Below are 20,432 nucleotides of genomic sequence, written 5' to 3' on the forward strand. Positions count from 1 at the left end.
GAAAAGGATACCCTTGCTGCTGGAGTGATGGAGGAGACCAAAGCACCAAATAAGGATGAGGCTAAGTCCTCCATTGACCTCTCAGCCCCCACCAGCACTTTGGCAAAAGAAGACATTGAGCAAGAGGTAATAGTCGACCTTTTACAACCTAGAAACACTTGTAATTATGTATAGGAAAATCTTTTGATTTTTCCTTTGATTGCAGAGGGTGGTTGAAATTGACGCATTTGCTGGGAGAGGTGGCGGTAGTAGCAGAGACCAAAGGCCAAGGTCCATGGACGTGATGCTGCGTTGGCGCACTATCTTGGTCGACTTCCTATGGATGGCATCGCCATTATCCATAGGGACTACACCCCTCAATCTGCCTTCACTCTCTTCTTTTTGAAATCCCTCTCTAAGGTGCTTTGTGTAGCCTCTATGACAGAGCACCAAATGTATAGTTCTGATTAAAAAATCCCTTGCCTTTGATGTTTTTGGTTCTGGATTTATGGGTAAGCTTCTTGCTCGTATAGGTATAGCCAAAAGCATAGGCATAGAGGATCCTTAAGAAATAGCCCAATCACTCCTTGAGCACACTCTACCCAATAACAAGAGAAGGAAGCTCAATATTGTAAGAAAGCTTTTATAAAGATGATGTATCACTTCTTATTGTGATACAATTTTTGCAAACTTATTTTCATCAAGTATATCATTGTTTCTTCTAGTTTGTACCATCAGTGTTTTTGTGAATGCATCAGAAATGACCCTGGGAGCCTAGGGGAGCAGTGCCAGAATAGTGCGAACTTTGAGCCTGCACCGCTACTGTAGAGTCCAAATTCGCACTATTTTGGCATAGCTTCCCTAGCCCTTCAGGAGCAATTCTGATGTATTGGATGACAAATAATGTATTTTTACACATGATTAAAGGTATTTTTATCTTGTAAATTACTGTTTCTCATAATCAATGTACTCAACTTGATTATAAATGCATCAAAAATGATTTTGAGTGGCTGGGGGAGTAGTGCCAGAACAGTGCGAATTTTGAGCCTGCACCGTTGCTGTAGAGCCCAAATTCGCACTATTCTGGCATAGCTTCCCTAGCCCTCAAGGAGCAATTCTGATGCATTGGATGACAAATAATGTATTTTTATACATGATTAAAGGTATTTTTATTTTGTAAATTATTGTTTTTATAATTAATGTACTCAATTTCATTTTAAATGCATCAGAAATGATCCTGAGTGGCTGGGGGGAGCAGTGCCAGAATAGTGCAAATTTTGAGCCTGCATCGCCGTTGCAGAGCTGAAATTTGTACTCTTCTGGCATAGCTTCCCCAGTCCTCCTCTAGGAGCAATTTTGATGCATTGGAAATTTGGATGACAAACAATGTAATTTTACACATGATTAAAGTTGTTTTTATCTTATAAACTATTATTTCTCACAATTAGTGTACTTAACTTCATTATAAATGCATCACAAATGATCCTGAGTGGCTGGGGGAGCAGTGCCAGAACAGTGCAAATTTTGAGCCTGCACCGCCGCTGCAGAGCCTAAATTCACACTATTCTGGCATAGCTTCCCCAGTCCTCCACCACAGGAGCAATTGTGATGCATTAGATGACAAACAATGTAATTTTACACATAATTAAAGCTGTTTTTATCTTATAAACTATTGTTAGTGTACTCAACTTCATTATAAATGCATCAGAAATGATCCTGAGAGGCTGGGAGAGCAGTGCCTGAACAGTGCAAATTTTGAGCCTGCACTGCCGCTGTAGAGCCTGAATTCGCATTGTTCTAGCATAGCTTCCCTAGTCCTCCAGGAGCAATTCTGATGCATTGGATGATAAACACTATATTTTTACACATGATTAAAGGTGTTTTTATCTATTGTTTCTCACAATTAGTGTGCTCAACTTCATTATAAATGCATCAAAAATGATCCTGAGTGGCTAGGGGAGAAGTGCCAGAACAGTGCGAATTTTGAGCCTACATCGCCATTGCAGAGGCCAAATTCGCAGTGTTTTGGCACAGCTTCCTCAGTCCTCCAGGAGCATTTCTGATGCCTTGGGTGACAAACTGGCACATGATAGACACTCCATGTTAAACAAACATGATGACACCGAGACATTGTAAGAGAAACTTAAAATTTTAGTTATCAGAAGGTTACAAATGAAAGCCAGATAGGCTTGTTACAAAGGGGGGTTTGAAACAAAAGAGTTGCTTCAAAAAAAAGGTTAACATCTAAGATCTCTAGATCGTGTCTCGCTCGCCTAGAATGCGCAGAGCTAGTTGCATGTCCTTGGCAGATATGGTAATCCTCTTTTCATGTATTGCAAGGAGGTTGGTGTCTTCAAAAAGCCCAACTAGGTAAGCCTCGGCGGAGGCTTCTTGCAATGCTTCAAGGGCAATCCCCTGCACACACAGAACTCTATTCTATATCATTGGAGAATCTCCTTCGCTGTGCAAGCGAAAGGGGCTCTTCTTATCAGCAACTCAGTATTCCTCCGATAAAACTTGATTTTTTGTAGAGCCCTATGCCCTTGGCGCATCCTTCTCCTTGGAGCTCTCTGTGTTGTGTTAGTGCGTTAGCGAGGTTGGGACTTCCTTGGCTTGAAGAGCTTGACCTTTCTATGCTTGCACGCACTTGCAGGAACCTCCTCTTGGTCTCTCTCATAGTTTGAATCCTCCTCCTCCTGTTGCTGTGGTACCTGTGTATCAAGTTCCTCCCGGGTAGGTAGGGACCCTGTCCTGGTAGTAGGGTCTTGCCACCTATGGTGCTACGCAATGTAGGAATGTTTTCACCAACCCAGTCGAACTGCTCATCATCGGCCTCTCTGTCTTGATCTCTGGGGTGGCTGCATTGTGGGGTCTTCTTCACACGCTTGCTCTCACTAGAAGGGCCTGCATGTGTGTGCGCTGGTGTTGCTGTGGGAGGAGGGTTGGGGACTCTAGTGATAGTTTCTCCTTTTATTCGGCCATGTGACCCGCGGGTTCGGTCGAAATACAAAGGATAGTTAAGGCTCTTGACTATGTTGTAATATTTTTCCTGGAGAAATCGCCTATGCTTTCTAAGTGAGGGAAGATTTTTCCAGGTTCAGTTTTGGATGAACCGAGGGATTTATCTCTTGTCCGAACATTCCTGGGCGAGGCCCCGAGTGGGAAGCTTTGCCCTGTGTGCAAAGTTGCTACTTCTGCCTGCCAGCACTCTGGAATTCAACACGCAGAGGGGGCAAGGATCTCTCAACTATATCAGAGTGAATTGGTTGAAATTGATCAAGCAAGAAGAAAGAAATGTCAAAAATTTATGAATTACCAGTGAAAGACTGTAATTGTGTGTTGAACTTGTACGAATTGATATTCATAATGGAAATTCATAAATTGGAAACTGAGCTTTTAGATGGAAGTACCGGAATTGTATGGAATCCCTGACTTGTTTGAGGCCTAGCTAGATATGATGGCATTTGCCTTAAAACACCAAGGACCGTGACCACCTATATATACCGTGGGGTATAACTGCAGCTCTATACTGACAATATATATGAGTGAATCTAAGACCTTGAAGTTATGAGCAAATATGCTATCCTAGATGATGCATTTTTCGAATGCTTGTTACTATGATTTTAGAATTCTAGTTGAAAATTGATGAATTGATTTGGATTTTGATTGAAGGATGATGATTTTTTTTTGAATTCCGATTGAAAGTACATGAGTTGAATAAGTCATGATAATGGTGAATGGAGAGAAATTCAAGTGATGATAGACAATCAAGACTTTCAGCAGATCACTATAAGATTAGTGGATCGTGCTACTGACAGATTGTTTGCAGCTTTTTGGCCTTGGCCCAGTAGACCCAATTGTAGAATGACGAATCGAGAACCTGTATAACTGAAATTTTTGTGGGGAATGTTCAGATGATAATTGGAAATTACTGGTCTGATGGACCATTATTGTGTTAAGGATATGAATGAACTATTTTCTGATGATGAGTTCTGTATGTTTCTCCTTATAGAAGGGATCTTTATCCCAAGATTCTGAGAGGTTTGACCAAATTTTAAGGAACCCTAAAATCAGTTGGATCTAAAGTCTAACTCCTTTTGGATTTAAATTATAAATAAAGTGGTCTTTTCACCTGAGTGTCTTGGTTAAGTTGGAAAAAGGGACTTGACAAAGAATTTTCGTAATTGATAGGATGATGGATCGAGGTCGTTGTGGTAGAAATGTTAACCCCTAACTCGATGAGGAAGAGCTCAACCCATATGTTTGCAAAGCTCTTCATAGATCTCAGCCTGGACCTTTCAAAGGTTAAGGGGAGCACTTGGGAGAAACAGTAGAGAAGTGGATCAAAGCTATGGAAGATTAATTCTATGTCACAGGTTACAACGAAAAGAGTAAGGTGGCTCTTGCCAGGCTGAAGATCGTAGATACAGCTTGAGTAGCGTGGAGGAATCATTGTGAGACAAACCGCTTGGATATTGGAACACCCAAACATGGGATGATCTCAAAGCATACCTGGGAAAGAGAGAGGCATTTGCTCTCCTCCTCAAATACTCACCACCGCTCAGCTGATGGCCAAGTTCATTCGGGGAATGAACAAACCCTTGAATACCTTGGTGAAAAATGCTAAGCCAGTTTCTATGGCTGAAGTAGTGCGGATGGCAAAGAATTTCACAAAGGCCTTTGTTGTCAAGGTTCTGCCGAAGCCAACACCATCGTCTTTCAAAAGATTCCTAACCCTGAAAAGTGAATCCAACTTGCTGCCTCCTAAGAGACAACAAGGTCGTAGTCAAACGTAGGATATGGGAAGTTCCAGAATGGAAGAAAGGCCTTTTCCTGGAACACAATCCCGTGGAACTCAACTTTAGAAGTTCCACCCTGGAACAAAGGAGATAGATGCACTACCAAGGATACGGTCATCGTAGTATAACTCCTTTTGGATCAAGGTTTTCAGGTTAAGGAAGTCAAGGACCAAGATTCCAGATACCAGCTCCTTCCTTCCAGAGCAATCAGGGTCCCTCCCGTCAAAATCAGGGAAACCCGAGAGGTAGACTTGGTTCTTCCAAAACCGAACCCGGAAAAACTTCCCTCACCCATAGACATAGGCGATTCCTCCAGGATATTTTATTCTAACCTAGTCAAGGTCTTCACACTAACCAAACTAATCCGACCAAACCCTCAAGTCTCATGGTCAGATCAAGGAAGAGACTTGAACTTGGATCAGAGAGTCCAACGCTTTTTTCTTGATCAAGAGGCACATCCGTTGATTCTTTTCCATAGAACAAGGGTTATCCAGGATTTACTTCAACTATCGTAACTTAACAAAATTGAGTCTCATTTTAGGGATCCATCGGTCCAGCGTATCCCATGGATTAGCCAACCGCCCAACCCTTGTAGTGATAGGATCCATTTAGGAATTTGGTTATGTTTTGCCCCGGGTACCAGGGAAAAGGGTTCCAAGGCCCCCTAGCCGGCGCTTCAAGCAAAGTTCAAGATAGTCACACCAGTTACACACCCAATATGAAATTGCCTCACAAATTCAGCTATCTCTAAAACAATCTTTTAATGAAACCATAGTATCACTGATCATAATCCTCCAAAATATCTAGCTTGAATTCTAATTTCCAATCATTCCTTCATCGGTGTACCTATGGCATCATTGGCACCAAAACCTGCTCACTCAGGGACCTTTTTGATAGTTCCTAGCTCATAGTACTCGAAAATATAATCAAGTATTACATTCATTTCTTCCCCAGCGTACCTATGGCATCATTGGCAACCAGAACGCTCACCACCTATTCACTCAGGGGCCTTTTCGTCGATAGTTCCTGGAAATATAATCACATAAGAAAGATCCAGATGGACTCTCCATTGAAGGTTAGCAAGATCAACCAATAGATCCATAAAAAAGAGCCATGGACTCATCCGTTGAAGACCAGCAAGGCCAATCAACCAGATCCATGCCCGAGTTCAGAAAACAACTCTAACTCCTTGTTCCATTTTCTTCCTCGACACACGCGTGGGTATCTTCAGCAACCCAGAGCCCGAGTACCGTATGGTCAGCACCCTCTAGGCTCCTTCGCAGGTCACCTAGCGCTTCACTCATAGGCCGCTTCCTTGGTCCCTCATCCACCATACCGGAAGCTCACCATTTAAATCGAATCAAGGCTGGTCAAGACCTCGTGGTCAGCCTTGCTGTGTGAGACGTCCTCCGTTGACTCTCCGTTAGCTGTTGTAACTTTATCACTTAAGTCTCCATGACCTCATTCACAAGATGGTCAAAATACTTTTCTAGCGTTCTTGACATAAAACAGTCATTTAAAAACACGTTTCATGAATACAGTTTATGATGAACTCTCATCTTTCCACATTGTTCCACATCATTTCTCGTTATTCCACATTCTTCTACATCAGTTCACATTGCTTATTCCACATCCACTCATATGTATTCCCATCGTCTTCATCCATTTTCGTCCAATCACATCATATTACATCTCATCACATCTATCCTCATCACATCATGTCACATCTATCCTCATCACATCATGTCACATCCATCCTCATCACATCTCATCCATTCACATCTATCCATATCCACATTACATCACATCACATCCATTCACATCACATCTCATCCATTCACATCTAACCCAATCCACATCACATCACATCACATTCATTCACATCACATCTCATCCATTCACATCTACCTAGATCCACATCACATCACATTCATCCATCTTACATCTCATCCATCCATTCACATTACATCACATCCATTTATATTCATTCAGATCCACATCTGAGCAGAAGTTTACATGTACTTTGATCAAATCTGGTGACCTACAAATTTTACTGAAGTACTGCTATAGTAGTCGCGCAAAAGATACTACTGTGTTACAAGTTGCATATAGAAATTGTCTATTGTAGTTTTTTTATTATTGTAGGAAAACATATGTGACAGAATTAATCAAATTTTTAGTGAGAAGCTAGACAAGAACAACTTCCATGCCTGGAAGTTCAAAATGATCAATTTCCTTATGGTGGGTAAAGGATTTTGGGACTACGTCAAAGGAGACAATGAAAAGCTTCCTGAGTTGTTTGAAGAGAATGCCACTCCAGCAAATATAAAGGCATTCAAGGATTGGATTCAAGGTTCAAGGAAAGTCATGTATTGGCTTTCAATTAGTGACACAGACACGATGATAGGACACATACATGATGCCAATAGTTGTGTAACAAAATCTAGTGTAGATGTTCCATGATCCTAACATAAAGGCAACAAAATTGTAGCTAAAGCAAGAGCTGCATACTGTGGAGAAGAAAAGCATGTCTATCAATGAGTATAATTTAAAGACTCCAAGGGCATTATTGAATCCCTTGGGTCCATCAATGTATCGGTTGGAAGATGATAATTTGGTGAGTGTTTATTTGAATGGACTTGGCAAAGAGTAAAAGCCATTCAAGGCCTCCATTGCAGTCAGGGAGAATATTCCCAACTTTCGAGACTTCGTGTCTATGTTGATAATAGAGAAAAAGTCACTAGGTGAGGACTCTTCTTCATAAAGAAAGAAAACATCGGAACATGCCTTTTACTCTACTTCAGGTAGAGGAAGAGGTAGAGTTTGTGGTCGAGGCCAAGGTGGTGGCCAACAAGGAAATCAAAATTCTAGACAACAACAGTCTAATGATTTGCAAACAACAATCATACATAGGTGGAAGAGTCTAGTTTAGAGATAGGGGGAGCCAAAGAGGTCGAGGTGATTAGAAAAGAAATCAGAATGTATTCCCAACTTTCGAGACTTCGTGTCTATGTTGATAATAGAGAAAAAGTCACTAGGTGAGGACTCTTCTTCATAAAGAAAGAAAACATCGGAACATGCCTTTTACTCTACTTCAGGTAGAGGAAGAGGTAGAGTTTGTGGTCGAGGCCAAGGTGGTGGCCAACAAGGAAATCAAAATTCTAGACAACAACAGTCTAATGATTTGCAAACAACAATCATACATAGGTGGAAGAGTCTAGTTTAGAGATAGGGGGAGCCAAAGAGGTCGAGGTGATTAGAAAAGAAATCAGAATGCAAATAGCATAGAGTGCTATTATTGTGGCAAACAAGGGCACATGGCAAAGGACTACTATAAAAAGCAAATGACATTAAAAAAGGAAAGTTATAGCAAGGCAACTATGCATGATCTAGTAAACAGGGAGGTGATGGACAGAAGTGAGTGGCTATTTGTGATGCAGCACATGCTCAGCTCCATAATAGGAGATGTGTTAGGATCTCAAGATACATGGTATGTGGATTATGGCACCTCTAACCACATGACCAGTCATGTTGAGTGGTCTAGAGACATGTAAAAAATGAAAAAACTAGGTTATGTAAAAACATGTGATGATAGTGCGCATCTCTTTGTGCATGTTGGTAAAGTCTCATTGTCTATGCAGGATGGCAAAATGAATTACTTGGCAGATGTATTTCATGTTCCAAATATTATAAAAAACCTGGTTTCTCTTGGATAGCTGGTTAAGTAGGGTCTACAAGTGAGGTTTAATCCTCAAGGATGTTTTGTCAAAGACTTCAAAAATCAGTGTCGCTTGGTTGCAAAGGGTAACACAAATGACAAGATGTTTACTTTGGATGTGAGATGTGAACATGCCTGAAGTAAAGGCATCCATGCTTGCATATGAAATAGATGTCATTGCAGATATTGACATATGGCATAAGCGTATGGGTCATGTGAATGTATAATAAATGAAGTCTATGCAAGTCCAAAATATTGTTGCATGTTTGGTAGAGTTTAAGATTAATGGTATGCACAAAGTATGTGAAGCATGCCAGCTTGGTAAGTGGGCCAAACATGTTTTCCCACATAAAAAAACATGTCAGGGCGGCAAGGCCATTAGATGTCATACATTCAGATGTATGGGGACTAACGAAGATTGCAACAATTGTAGATTGCAAGCATTATGTTACAATCATTGATGACCATAGTAGGAAAGTGTGGGTTTACTTCATAAAGGAGAAAAGTGAGGTGTTTTTTCAGAGATTTAAAGCGTTGGTCAAGAAGGATAAAGGGATGCAAATAAAATGCCTGAGATCAAATGGTGGGGAGAATATTTCTCCAATGAGTTCAGTGATTTCCTAAGGAAGCAAGGAATTAAGAGATAGTTTACATGCAGGTACATTCCGCAATAGAATGGTGTTGTAAAAAACAAAACCAGGCACATTGTAGAAGTGGCACGTGCCTTGATGGGGCTGAAAAGAATATGCCACATTATTTTTGGGAAGAATCAATAGCAACTTCTATGTACATTATGAACAGGACACACACTATAGCTATTCATGGTATGACGCCTGAGCAGAAGTTTATAAGCATAAGAACGGATGTGTTTCACTTGAAAGTGTTTGAGTGTATTACATATGTGCATGTTTCTCAATGAAGTAAGAAAAAAGTTGGATCCAAAGACAGATAAATGCATCTTTATTGGTTATTCTATGGAACAAAAAGGTTATAGATGTTATAACCCTACCACTTGTGAGATGCAAGTAAGTAGAGATGTTGTCTTTGATGAGATAAGTAGCTGGTATGAACCAACAATGTAGGCAATAGAAGATACAGATGTAAGAAGTGCTGACGCTGCACCACATGTAGAGTAGCAAATCACAGGTGCTTAGTGGACCTCGAGAGTCCTCTAGTAGTGGATCCAATGTTAGCCCATGGTCAAGCAAGTTGAGGATAGATGTAGGTACGCATGTGCCACACAGAGAGAAGGAAAAGGTAGATAAACCTTTTGTGTCTAATTTATCACTCATATGTGGATGATGGTGACTCTAGCAGCTCTGAGTAGAGCCTTGATAAGGATCTTGGCATTCCATCTATGGTTACTTCTTGTGTTGTCTAAGGATAACAAGGGCTATTTTGAGGACACCTGGTAGTGATCCAGGTGTACATAGGTCTAAGAGGGTTAGATACCTTGTTGACAGGTTGAGATATGATGAATATACAGCCCATCATTATGCTTACATGGTTAAATCAATACAAGAATTAGAGACCACTTGTTTTGAGTAGGCACTTGCAAATAAGAAATGGGAAGATGCCATGAATGAGGAGATGTGAGCATTGGAAACAAATGCAACATGGGAGTTAGTGCCTTTGCCTAAAGGAAAAGAAGACAATTGGATGTAAGTGGGTGTATAAAGTCACACATAACACTGATGCTTCAGTGAGCAGGTATAAGGCAAGGTTGGTGGCAAAAGGCTATGTGCAGACTTATGGCATTGACTACGAAGAGCCATTCACCTCAATTGCAAGAAGGGAAACTATGAGAGTTGCCATTGATATGGTTGTAGCAAAGGGTTGGTCCTTACATCATATGGATGTAAAGAATTCCTTCTTGCATGGTGGTTTGTAGAAAGAAGTTTACATGATGCAGCCACTATGTTATTAGAGTGATGCACACCCAGCTTTTTGTGTGTAAGTTACATAAAGCCTTGTATTGCTTGAAACATGCACCTAGAGCATGGTCAAACAATATTGGGGAGTATCTTGTTACCATTGGATTTCAGATATCCAATGTAGATTTTTCACTTTATGTGAAAAAAACAGATAGAGGGATCAAGCTATTAGTCATATATGTGGATGACTTGATTATCACTCGTGACAACGATGTTGAGATACAGGATGTCAGGAGGCTTTTGAAGCAAAATTTTGAGATGAAGGATTTGGGTGAGTTGCTATATTTTTTAGGCATAGAGGTGGTGAGATCACCTCATGGCATTTTGTTATGACAGAGGAAACATGGCTTGGACATGTTGTCCAAGTATGGTATGAGAGGATGTAAGCCTATTTCAGTGCCATTGGAGCAGAACACAAAGCTTTCTGTAGAGATAGGTGAGCTTTTTGAAGACCACACTATATACAGGCACATAATGGGTAGCTTGATCTACATAACCATTACTAGGCCAGAGACTTGAGTTATGCTATTGAACTTGTGAGTCAACTTATGTAGACCCCTAGGAAGCCACACTTGGATGCAGCTAGATAGATTCTCAGGTACGTAAAGTCCACAATTGATTATGGACTTTTCTATGAGGCTGGTATAGAGATACAACTACATGGGTACAGAGATGCTGATTTGGGTTGGAAGTGTTGTAGACAAGAGATCTACCAGTGGTTGGGAGTGCTACAACGGGTTGGAGCAGTAAAAAGCATCCAATAGTTTCCTTGTCGAGTATAGAGGCAGAAACAGGGGGGTACTGCTATGGCTGTAAGATTCCTCCCTCTAGCTTTTGAGGTGTAAAGGTGTAAGAACCTCCCCTTCTGTTATTGTAATCATTCCCCTCTCTGAAATGGAAGAAAGATCTTGTTTTATCCTATTTTGGGCCTAGAGAGAGAAAATGTAGGTAATTCAAAATTGAGATATCTTTGGATACAAAAATCCTCCTAATGTCTAAAATGGATTCCCCTAAAGCAGAAGTTCAAAATGAACTTCCACCATCGCAATCCAAGTCTTGAAATTGAAAAAAGCATTTGACTTGCGAGCCAGAAAACATACCCAGAATTTACGAGTGAAGATGAAGAAACTAGTTCCGCAGAGGACTCAGAAGCAGAGGAGGATAGTTCAGAGGGTGATGAGGGAGAACTTCAATTGTTGGAGCCAGATTCTGACCTCATGTGCATGTTCCTAGAATTGTGTGCAGAGGAAGGGGAGAAGCAAAAAGCTAAAGTTGAAATACAGTCAAATAAGGTAGAAGTCTTACAAAAAATGCTTGCCAAAGATCTAGCAGTGTCGCTGTTAACCACTCCGATTAACATTACCTTGTAGAGCTACACCTTTGTAATTTACCTTTTTGTAACCACGTAAAGCACTGATTGTAAAAGAGACATGGGATGAGTGAGTTACGGCTTGTATAACGCAAGTCATGAGGAATATATGTACATAGAGCTAAGAAAACAAGTTTTGGACCCCCAATTGTAAATGAGCGACCGAACATTGCAATTATGAGCTCATGTATATAAACCATTTTATGGAAACTCAATATTTGCATCCAAGAAGAAAAATATGATGTTACTATCAAATATTATCTCAATAATAGCCTCAGTATCTAATTGACATGATATTGCCACATATATCCATTTTTTCTAAAGCTTTTTTCAACAATTTTTTATCTCAACTTTATTTGACTTCCTTGAGACCTCCTTGGGTAGGGGAATTAGGTGACAAAGCTTCCCTTTCAATAACCAATTTGACTAAGATTAGGTGATAATCTTCCTTTTTTGATAACTAATTTGATGGAGATTAGTTGATTACCCATTACGGCTTCGTTTTAGCATTGTTTGGACATCTAGTGTTCCCCATTTAAGTGTAATTAAAATTCAAAATTTCTATTAACTAAGCAAACTTTATCTTTTGTACACAAAATTAAAGCTGGTTCATTCATAAATAAATTCTTCTCTATAAAGAGAGGGCCTCTACTCTAATGGGTAGGCCTTTACGCATTGAAGGAAAAGAGAGGCTAGACACCTCATCAAGCTGACCATCTTTCTCAATTATCCGATCCCACCTGCTTTAAAAAAATCAAAAAAATTATTCATTTTTTTAACAACCTATTTAGGAGCGTCTATCTAGAAGGCCCACACAAAGTGAAAATAATGAATTTCCCAAATTTAAAATTCCATATGTTTTTCTACAATTGAGAATAACTTCCATTATTATTTTACCACAATTAAGAATAACTTCTTTCGAACAGAAAGTCATTATTACTTAAAATTAGCAAAACATTACTTGTAAAGAGTGACAAGGTAGTGAATGAATATGGAAACTTCGAATTTGGCCAAGATTGATCCAAGGCAGCTTCTTATTCCTCCACCAAAAGGCATTAAGAAGGTAGGATTATTATTTGCAGGATCCTGCTAATTGAACAAAATTAAGGGGTTATTAAAAACATCATTAAAGAAAATTCCACTAGAAATTTGAGGAAGAGTTGAGGGACACAAATCATCACCATCCAACGCCATGGGTCGAATTTAAGAGGGTTTGGGTAGTAGTTAGGGTTGAGATGCACCATAGCAAAATTGATCAAAATCATCCACCCCTTTGGGATAATCATGTCTGTAATAAAGCAAGTGTGGTTAATTAGTAAATGTGATGCATTAATTTATACTCAATTGAGATCTAATTACCTTTGAAAACAATATCCTGCAGAGATTCTCGAGTTACATAGTGTACGATACTCGCCATCCTCAGCGCTTCCTTCACCACCTTTTTTTTTTCAAATTTAAGATAAAATTAGTCAGCATTTACCATCTCTTGCTAGAAATGATTATAATCATCAAGCCTTGATTTTAGAGAAACTCACCAGTTCTGTAAATTGCATCTGTTTGAAATCATCCCAGGTGAGCTTCTCGTTGTCTTTCTTGCTTTTCCGAATGAGGGAGTGCTCTCTCTGCAAATGCGAGATTACTGACCGTGAATTAAATCAACTAATTACCCAACCTTAAATTTCAGCCCCAAATAAACACGTAAACTGACCCTGAATTAAATATTCAACTAACTACCCAAACATTAAATTTCAGCCACAAATAAACACGTAAACTGACCCTGAATTAAACTGACACGTAAACTGACCCAAACATTCACCTTTGTAAAATGTCTAAATAGGGTCAGATATTGTGTATGTGTGCGTGCGTGTGCATACAGCACACATGTACATTCATCATACATGCGGGCATGTATGTAAACATGCGCACATTTGTCATACGCATGCATACATGCAAGTGCGCGTGTATTCATTATATACAAATGCACATGTATGCGCATGCATGTGTTTGTGTGTGTGTGTGCGTGTGTTCATCTTACATACGCATGCACGCATATGTGTGCACATAACACATACAGTTTAGTACAGCCAGTTGAAGTCGCACTAAACGAATCGAGTACTCTTAAGCATTATCAATTGCCGAAAGAAAAAAAAAATACTGATCAGATGAGGCAATTACACAATTTATGTACTGGTTAACATAAGGTTTAGAGAAAAGAGAACTAATTACCCGGAGCTCATCTACAACATGGGCATTCTCTGAGAGAAACTTGATCACATTGGTGAGTAGAATACTGGTAGTCTCAAAGCCACCCAATACCAAGGAGAAAATGAAGTCCACCATCTCTTGTTCACTATAATGCCTCCCACATTCATCCGTCTCCTTCAATAACACATCCGTAAAATCCAATGGCTCTACCCGAGCCTCCTTTTTTCTCAGCCTGATGATATTTTTGAATATAGAAAGAATCCTCTCACGAGCCTGTCATAAATGAAGAAATCATTTAAAAAGATAGTATATCCTCATATATACTCTCATGTACGTACATATGTGCATGCATGTAAATAGGCAATCATAAAATCACGCCACATGCAATGTCTCCAGCTCAGTGTATGTGGGGACATGTCGCATGCACGCCACACATGCAATGTCTCCTCAACGTATGTGACATACATGCCAGCTCTATGATTGCATGACGTATGTATAGTTTGTATATTGCTTGTACAGAAGTACGTATGTATGTTTGATGGTGAGCATGCATGCACATTCTAGCCATAAACTGCACACGGGAAACATTGTGTGAGATGAGTGCACATCTCAGCCCCCCGTACGCACATCCACATGCATGGATGTTATGTCTTGATGTAGGTGAGCAAGTATGAGTGGTACGTGTGTTATGTGCATGTTTACACAAAAAAATGTATGTGTGTATCAACGCATGCATGCAACTACATTCGTAGGAACATGTACGTACATATTTGTGAATGTATGTACGTACACGTGTATATGTGTAAGCATGTATCTGTGTAGATGTATGAATATATGTACATACATGCATGTGTAAAATTTAATGCATGCAGTACGATGGCATGAGAATCCATTAGTACCTTGAGCACTTTGTTGAATGTGGTTCCTGGCAGATCAATAGGAACTGAGGAGTAGCCAGTCATTAGAAAGAGATAATCCCTCATTAGCTTCAGAGTGTTGGGATCTTCGGCTTCCAAACTGAGGAGAGTCTTGACAATGTAGGTAAAGATGAACTGGGCACACAGTTGATTCCATTATTGAGTGAGAGATGAGGATTAATTACTTACTAATCGGTCATGCCGAAAGTAAGATTAGCTTAATGAAAGTAGGCAGAAATGTTTTTTCTTTTTTTGGGAACAATAGTTATGTTTCATGGTGGTCTTTGAATAAATCAACAATTAATTTAAATGATGCGTTTCCTTACTTTTTAGAAAAAGGACAGATTTTTTAACTTTATTTTTTAGGACAACTGGATGATAGATTTCCTCTTCTAAGGCTTTAATAATTTCGCTTCAGAGGTTGATCATTGATTTTCTGAACTTTGAAATCAGTGATAAAATGGTAGGGTATCCTAACCTTGGAGCTGCTGTAACAACTAGCATTAAAAAATGTGCGCTGGAGTAGCTTAAATCAGGATTCAGAACCAAATAAAAAATAAAACAACTAATGTTCCAACCACTAATCTTTGAATTACAGCGAGAACTAGCACCAAAAATTGTACGGAAATGAGACGACTAATTATAATCCAACCTAGCCTTGGAATTGCAGCAACAACCCAGCATTGAAGTTGTGACAGCAACAGCCGGAGTAGCAATTAACGAAACAATCAAGAGGTCTGATTAGGTGAGGTTTAGGTGTGATTAAGGAGATGGGATAGCAAGCTGACCTTTTTAGATTCGTGTTGGGCGTCGATACGGGGGCGGTGCAGCCAAGGGCGAAGGATGGCGAGGGCGTGGTCTTGGACGGGAAGGACGTGGCGGGCTTGGATGGCGGCGGGGTTGAGGACGGCGGTGGCGAGCTCGCGCAGACGGCGGTGGCGGGCGCCGTGCACAGTAAGCACGGGACCCACAATTTTGGTGATGAGGCGGGGGAAGTAGACCTGCACGAGCTTCTCTTCGTTGGATAACAAGAGCTTGTTGAGCTGAGGGTCCATGGACACCAGCGTCGGCCGCCCAAGCAAGTGCGTCTTGAAAACACTCCCATACCTGTCACCCCACCCCCCCAAAAAAAAAAAAAAAAATATCGCCAAAAATATAAAATCAAAACCGCATTGCTCTTCCCTGCTCGCCGAGCGCGAGCACGCAATGCATATATATAATGCCAAAAATATATAATCGAAACCGCATTGCTCTTTTTTCTTTTTTTAAAGCAGGAAATATATCCCTGCTCGCCGAGCGAATTGCGTTCAGAGCACGCAATGCAGTAACTATCCCAAATTTTGCAGAAAACTTTTCGTAGATTTATATGGTTATTCCTGAAAAAGACCCTCCCTACAAAAATAAATAAATAAAATTTGAACATTTGATATAGTTTTTTTTTGAGATATTCCACTTCAAAAAAAACAAATTACAGGGACCTTTTGTTTTCCATTGCTCGCCGTTAAGGGCTAAAAATGCCACAATAATACGTTTTTTTCTGAAAAAAAAATTTCATCGTCACATCCATCCTCGAAAACACTCCAATTTCTTGCATTCATTTCGAAAATCAGCAATAAGGAACACAAATTATACATTTTAATTAGAATCTCAACACTTTCTATTTTTAGTATAAAATCAATCTTCAAGCAGCAACTTTACTTTGATTGGTCGAAAAAGTAAAATTTGCAGTTCCTCACAGAATCGGAAATGTTTTTAAGGTAATAATCGTGTGTGATTGTCGCAAAAAAAAAAAAGCCGTTCTCCGTGTCAAGGTTGAGATGTCAAGTGAAAAGGGGAGATTTCAAAGGAAATGTCGGTAGCCTATTATTTTTTTTAAAAAACAGAGGGAATACTTAAATTTATTAGAAGGAAGGGAAAAGAAAAAAGATATGTAGCACATGTATTTTTTATTTTTAAAAAAAGAGGAAACACTTAAATTTATTAGAAGGAAGGGAAAAGAAAAAAGTATATGTAGCACGCTAAAGTCTGAAGGTAGGTTGTAGCCTATTTTATTACTAAGTCCTATAGTAATAAAATAGCGATCCAAGGATGATTTTTGACATTGTTAGGTCTCACTTTAAAATGATTTTTACCCAAGCCCCTCCCTCTAAGGTCCCATCACTTTCCCCTTTCCAACCCATCACTTTCCTCTGTCCAAACTAATTAATTAATATCAAAACAAAATTTGGCATTTAGCACCATATTCACTCAAAATAAGTGGTTGACAAGCATGACACCCACCAAAAAGCAACCTTGTAGTCATCAGTCACTTTAACTAATGTACTACTACAAGTCATGTTTCTTTCCCATACTTAATTTATTGCTCGTGACTAGAGCAACCACTTGTATGTTCAACAACCACTTGTATGTTCTTTGATTGAAAAAAGAGGCGAAGAAGAAATCGTCCCCATATTTCGGCACTAGTCCCAAGGAAGGTAGCTGTAAGCACACCTTTACATGAGGAAAGAGAAGAAGATATGTAGCATATTGGGGGTGGGAGGTGGGAAACACCACCCTTTATTATAATTTTCACTCCTCGAATTGAGAAAAACCAATTGTAATTTTGCTTAGCCTTGAACTTACAGATTCAAATACTCGAATTTTTAGTTATGAAATCGATTAACCGATACAATTTTTTCAAATAAAGCAGTTGAGTTTGAAAGTCTCTCCTCTTTTCACTAATCAAGAAAAAAAGTTTATTTTTGACACTCGGCGACTCGGAGGGGGAAATTGTTAAGGGTAGGCCTCGAGATAGTCTTGCGATGAGGTGGCATAGAGAGAAAGCCTATGTTTTTTGTTTTTCGAGCCGAGGTCAGAGACGAGCATGCTCCTCTCTGAGACTCGAGCAGAGACGAGCATGCTCCTCTCTGAGACTCGAGCAGAGAAAGCCTATGCTATAAAAACAGCCCTATAAAGTAAAATTAAAAATTAAAAAGGAAATCCCAAATGCTAGGCGATGTGGGCGTCTATCGTCACACGTGCTTATTGAATATAAAGAAATTTAAAAAAAACACTTGACCAAAAGCAATATATATTCACTGCAAAAGAGAACCCAAGAATGTAAATTCTCAGCAATTATTTATTCAACATAAATGCAATTCGTTATGAACCTATTTCGTTAGTTTTTTTTTTTTTCGCGAGGCGGTTAGATTGGTACTAAAATAAAAAAGCTCGTTTCGTTCGTTTCGGAAATTTAGAAAGCTCATAAGCATTAAAATTCTCATCACTGTAGCTAGAATAACGCATCATCGGATATTATTGTATGCATTTGATAAAGAAGAGAGGAGCAGTACCTGTGCAGCCTTGTGGAGAGGAATGGAGGCGGGGTGCCAATGGGGCAGCTATTGAAGAAGGCGAACTGCAGCGTTTCTCCAAGGAGAGGCAGGCCATGGCTCCCAGGGGGGAGCTTGTACAGAGCTGAGGACTGCTCATCACTCGAGCATTTCTTGTAATAGCGGAAGGCGGCAAGTGTCAGACCCAACACTATCAAAGACACTGCAAGAAAGCAAGGTTGAAGAAGAAGATGATGGGCATTGCGCTCAAGCTGCACTGAATTGTTATCAACATGAGGGTGGTGTGATGATGAGACGAAGTACTCTGTCCCTGCTGCCATCTCCCTGTCGCTAGAAACTCCTCCAGTCTCGACACCGCTTTTGATAAACAACTCGGACACAAAAAACCTCTTGGGAAAGTTATTGACACCAAAAATCCGGTTTGACGAGCTATTCATAGCGCATTTAATCATCCTACCAACCTTGGCAACTCGCGTAATACGCAAGTTAAGGACTGGTTCACACGCCCAGGGCTGAAGTGGACAGTGGAACCCACGATCCGAAATTCGTCCATGATCGATCCGTTTTTTTTCTTGCTTTATGATCACTCATGTCGCTCCAAGGCATGGCATTAAGGCTTGGGAAGTTGGGATTTCAATTTTCTACCCAAGACCCATATGGCATTTATATGGGGATGAAGTGCAAGTCAAAGGTACAGCATGGACTCATACCTAAGTGTTATGGCTTGTACCACCTTTCTTAAGATTGCTCAAACATCAAATCATGCTTACCTTAACTTGTTATGGGGATTTACCAAGGCTTACCGATTCCTAAGCTTGTATCTCTCGAAGACTCCAAGCCCCACCACTAAATAAGTTATTTAGTGCTAGCTTCTTTCCCTCTGAATCCCGGTCCTTGTTGTCACCACAAGGAGCTCCGCATATGCATCCGAGGGCTCTCCCTTCTCTCACTCTTACTCACTGTCACACAATGGACAAAGAGACACATGTAGAATCATGCACGCTTTAATCATTCCTAGGGCGCTTTGGTGCTAAGTTGAAATTGAGCATTGTTAGGGAGGCTCATAGCAAGCAATAACTTCATGATTAAATAGTAAGGAAATCACTCAAATAAAGATTAACTAAAGTATAACCACGATGCTAATTACATGATGATTGCATTAATCAAACTCCTAGAATGAGCCAAGGATTAAATGATTTTATAGCTCTTAAGAAGCCATTGTCCACAAGATACATGCACCCTTGTGCCATCCATGTGTCAATTAAATGCCCACATTCCATGTGATACCTTTTGACCATGGACTTCACCTTTTATAAGTAACCATAAAAATCAGCCTTTGAGATAGGACTTATCTTTCTTGACCCTCTCTAATGTTCATGCTCTCCCCCTTGCTCTACTCATGTTGTACACTCACACATTGCTATTTCAACAATCGGTGATTTCAACATGGTGGAAAACCACATCAGGATAGATTACAAGGGCTTAAGATCATCCAATCAAAGGTCAAAAGTTATGTGCTTGGATAGATGCTAAGAACTTTCATGCCCTAGTCAATGCGGCATCTAGTCTTGAATTCACATGGATTTTCATATTAGAAAGCCAAACTAGACATGTGTTACATGAATGGGGACACAACAATTCTAAGGTCAAGGTTTTTAACTTGACTCACAGTGCATACCACATGGCCATTCTAATTTCTATTGTACTCAAATTAGAGCTAGCTATTCTAAATTCTATTGTACTCGGATTAAAGCTAGCTAGTTCCATGCTTACCCACGTTTATTTAAGCTACCTTCTGTGCATGTAAAAATTGAAGGGATTATCCAAGATACATTTATTCAACTATCTCTCCTTTTTTGCGAGGCTTGGTCTCAAGCCTCCGAGTCAACCCAAGACCTACTCAAATAGGCCAAAGTAAGAGTTGTGACAAGCATAGGAGGAGTAGAAAGAAAGACACATTTCACTTGATGGACTTCAGATATATATATATAAGAAGGTTAATGAGGGACATGTTGACAACTAGGCTCTCTTCCTTTAACTCAAGGACGATCTGAGAAAAGAGGAGGAGTTAGAGAATAAAACAAGTGAAATTTTTACTAAGAGATTGGTGGTGGGTAAGAAAGAGGGATAGACCTAATAAAGAGACATTATCTTATCTTAAAAAGAAAAAGGAAAAAGA

General features: G+C 39.9%; 1 protein-coding gene across 1 annotated transcript; it reads right to left on the bottom strand.

Annotated features, from left to right (window-relative positions):
* Positions 1 to 12,333: 12,333 nt before the first annotated feature.
* On the bottom strand, positions 12,334 to 18,616 carry LOC147617468 (cytochrome P450 724B1-like). Its single transcript, XM_086775719.1, has 9 exons — positions 18,254 to 18,616; positions 15,710 to 16,028; positions 14,904 to 15,056; positions 14,026 to 14,277; positions 13,335 to 13,421; positions 13,159 to 13,237; positions 12,981 to 13,087; positions 12,761 to 12,885; positions 12,334 to 12,539 (listed from the first exon to the last, which is right to left on the bottom strand). Exons 1-9 carry the CDS (start codon positions 18,571 to 18,573, stop codon positions 12,431 to 12,433), a joined length of 1,551 nt encoding a protein of 516 aa, XP_086631845.1. The 5' UTR covers positions 18,574 to 18,616; the 3' UTR covers positions 12,334 to 12,430.
* Positions 18,617 to 20,432: the final 1,816 nt, after the last annotated feature.

The sequence above is a fragment of the Cibotium barometz genome, chromosome 36, assembly GCF_041138505.1.
Source record: "Cibotium barometz isolate CiBa-2024 chromosome 36, ASM4113850v1, whole genome shotgun sequence".
Lineage (NCBI taxonomy): Eukaryota > Viridiplantae > Streptophyta > Polypodiopsida > Cyatheales > Cibotiaceae > Cibotium > Cibotium barometz.

Bases quoted from the DNA above. Each gene is read 5' to 3' on its own strand.
- LOC147617468 (XM_086775719.1), bottom strand. From the start codon at position 18,573: ATGGCAGCAGGGACAGAGTACTTCGTCTCATCATCACACCACCCTCAT. The intron at 16,029-18,253 runs GTACTGCTCCTC...GTGGGGTGACAG, and splicing joins CTCTCCACAAGGCTGCACAG to GTATGGGAGTGTTTTCAAGA. The intron at 13,238-13,334 runs GTGAGTTTCTCT...GAAAAAAAAAAG, and splicing joins AGATGCAATTTACAGAACTG to GTGGTGAAGGAAGCGCTGAG.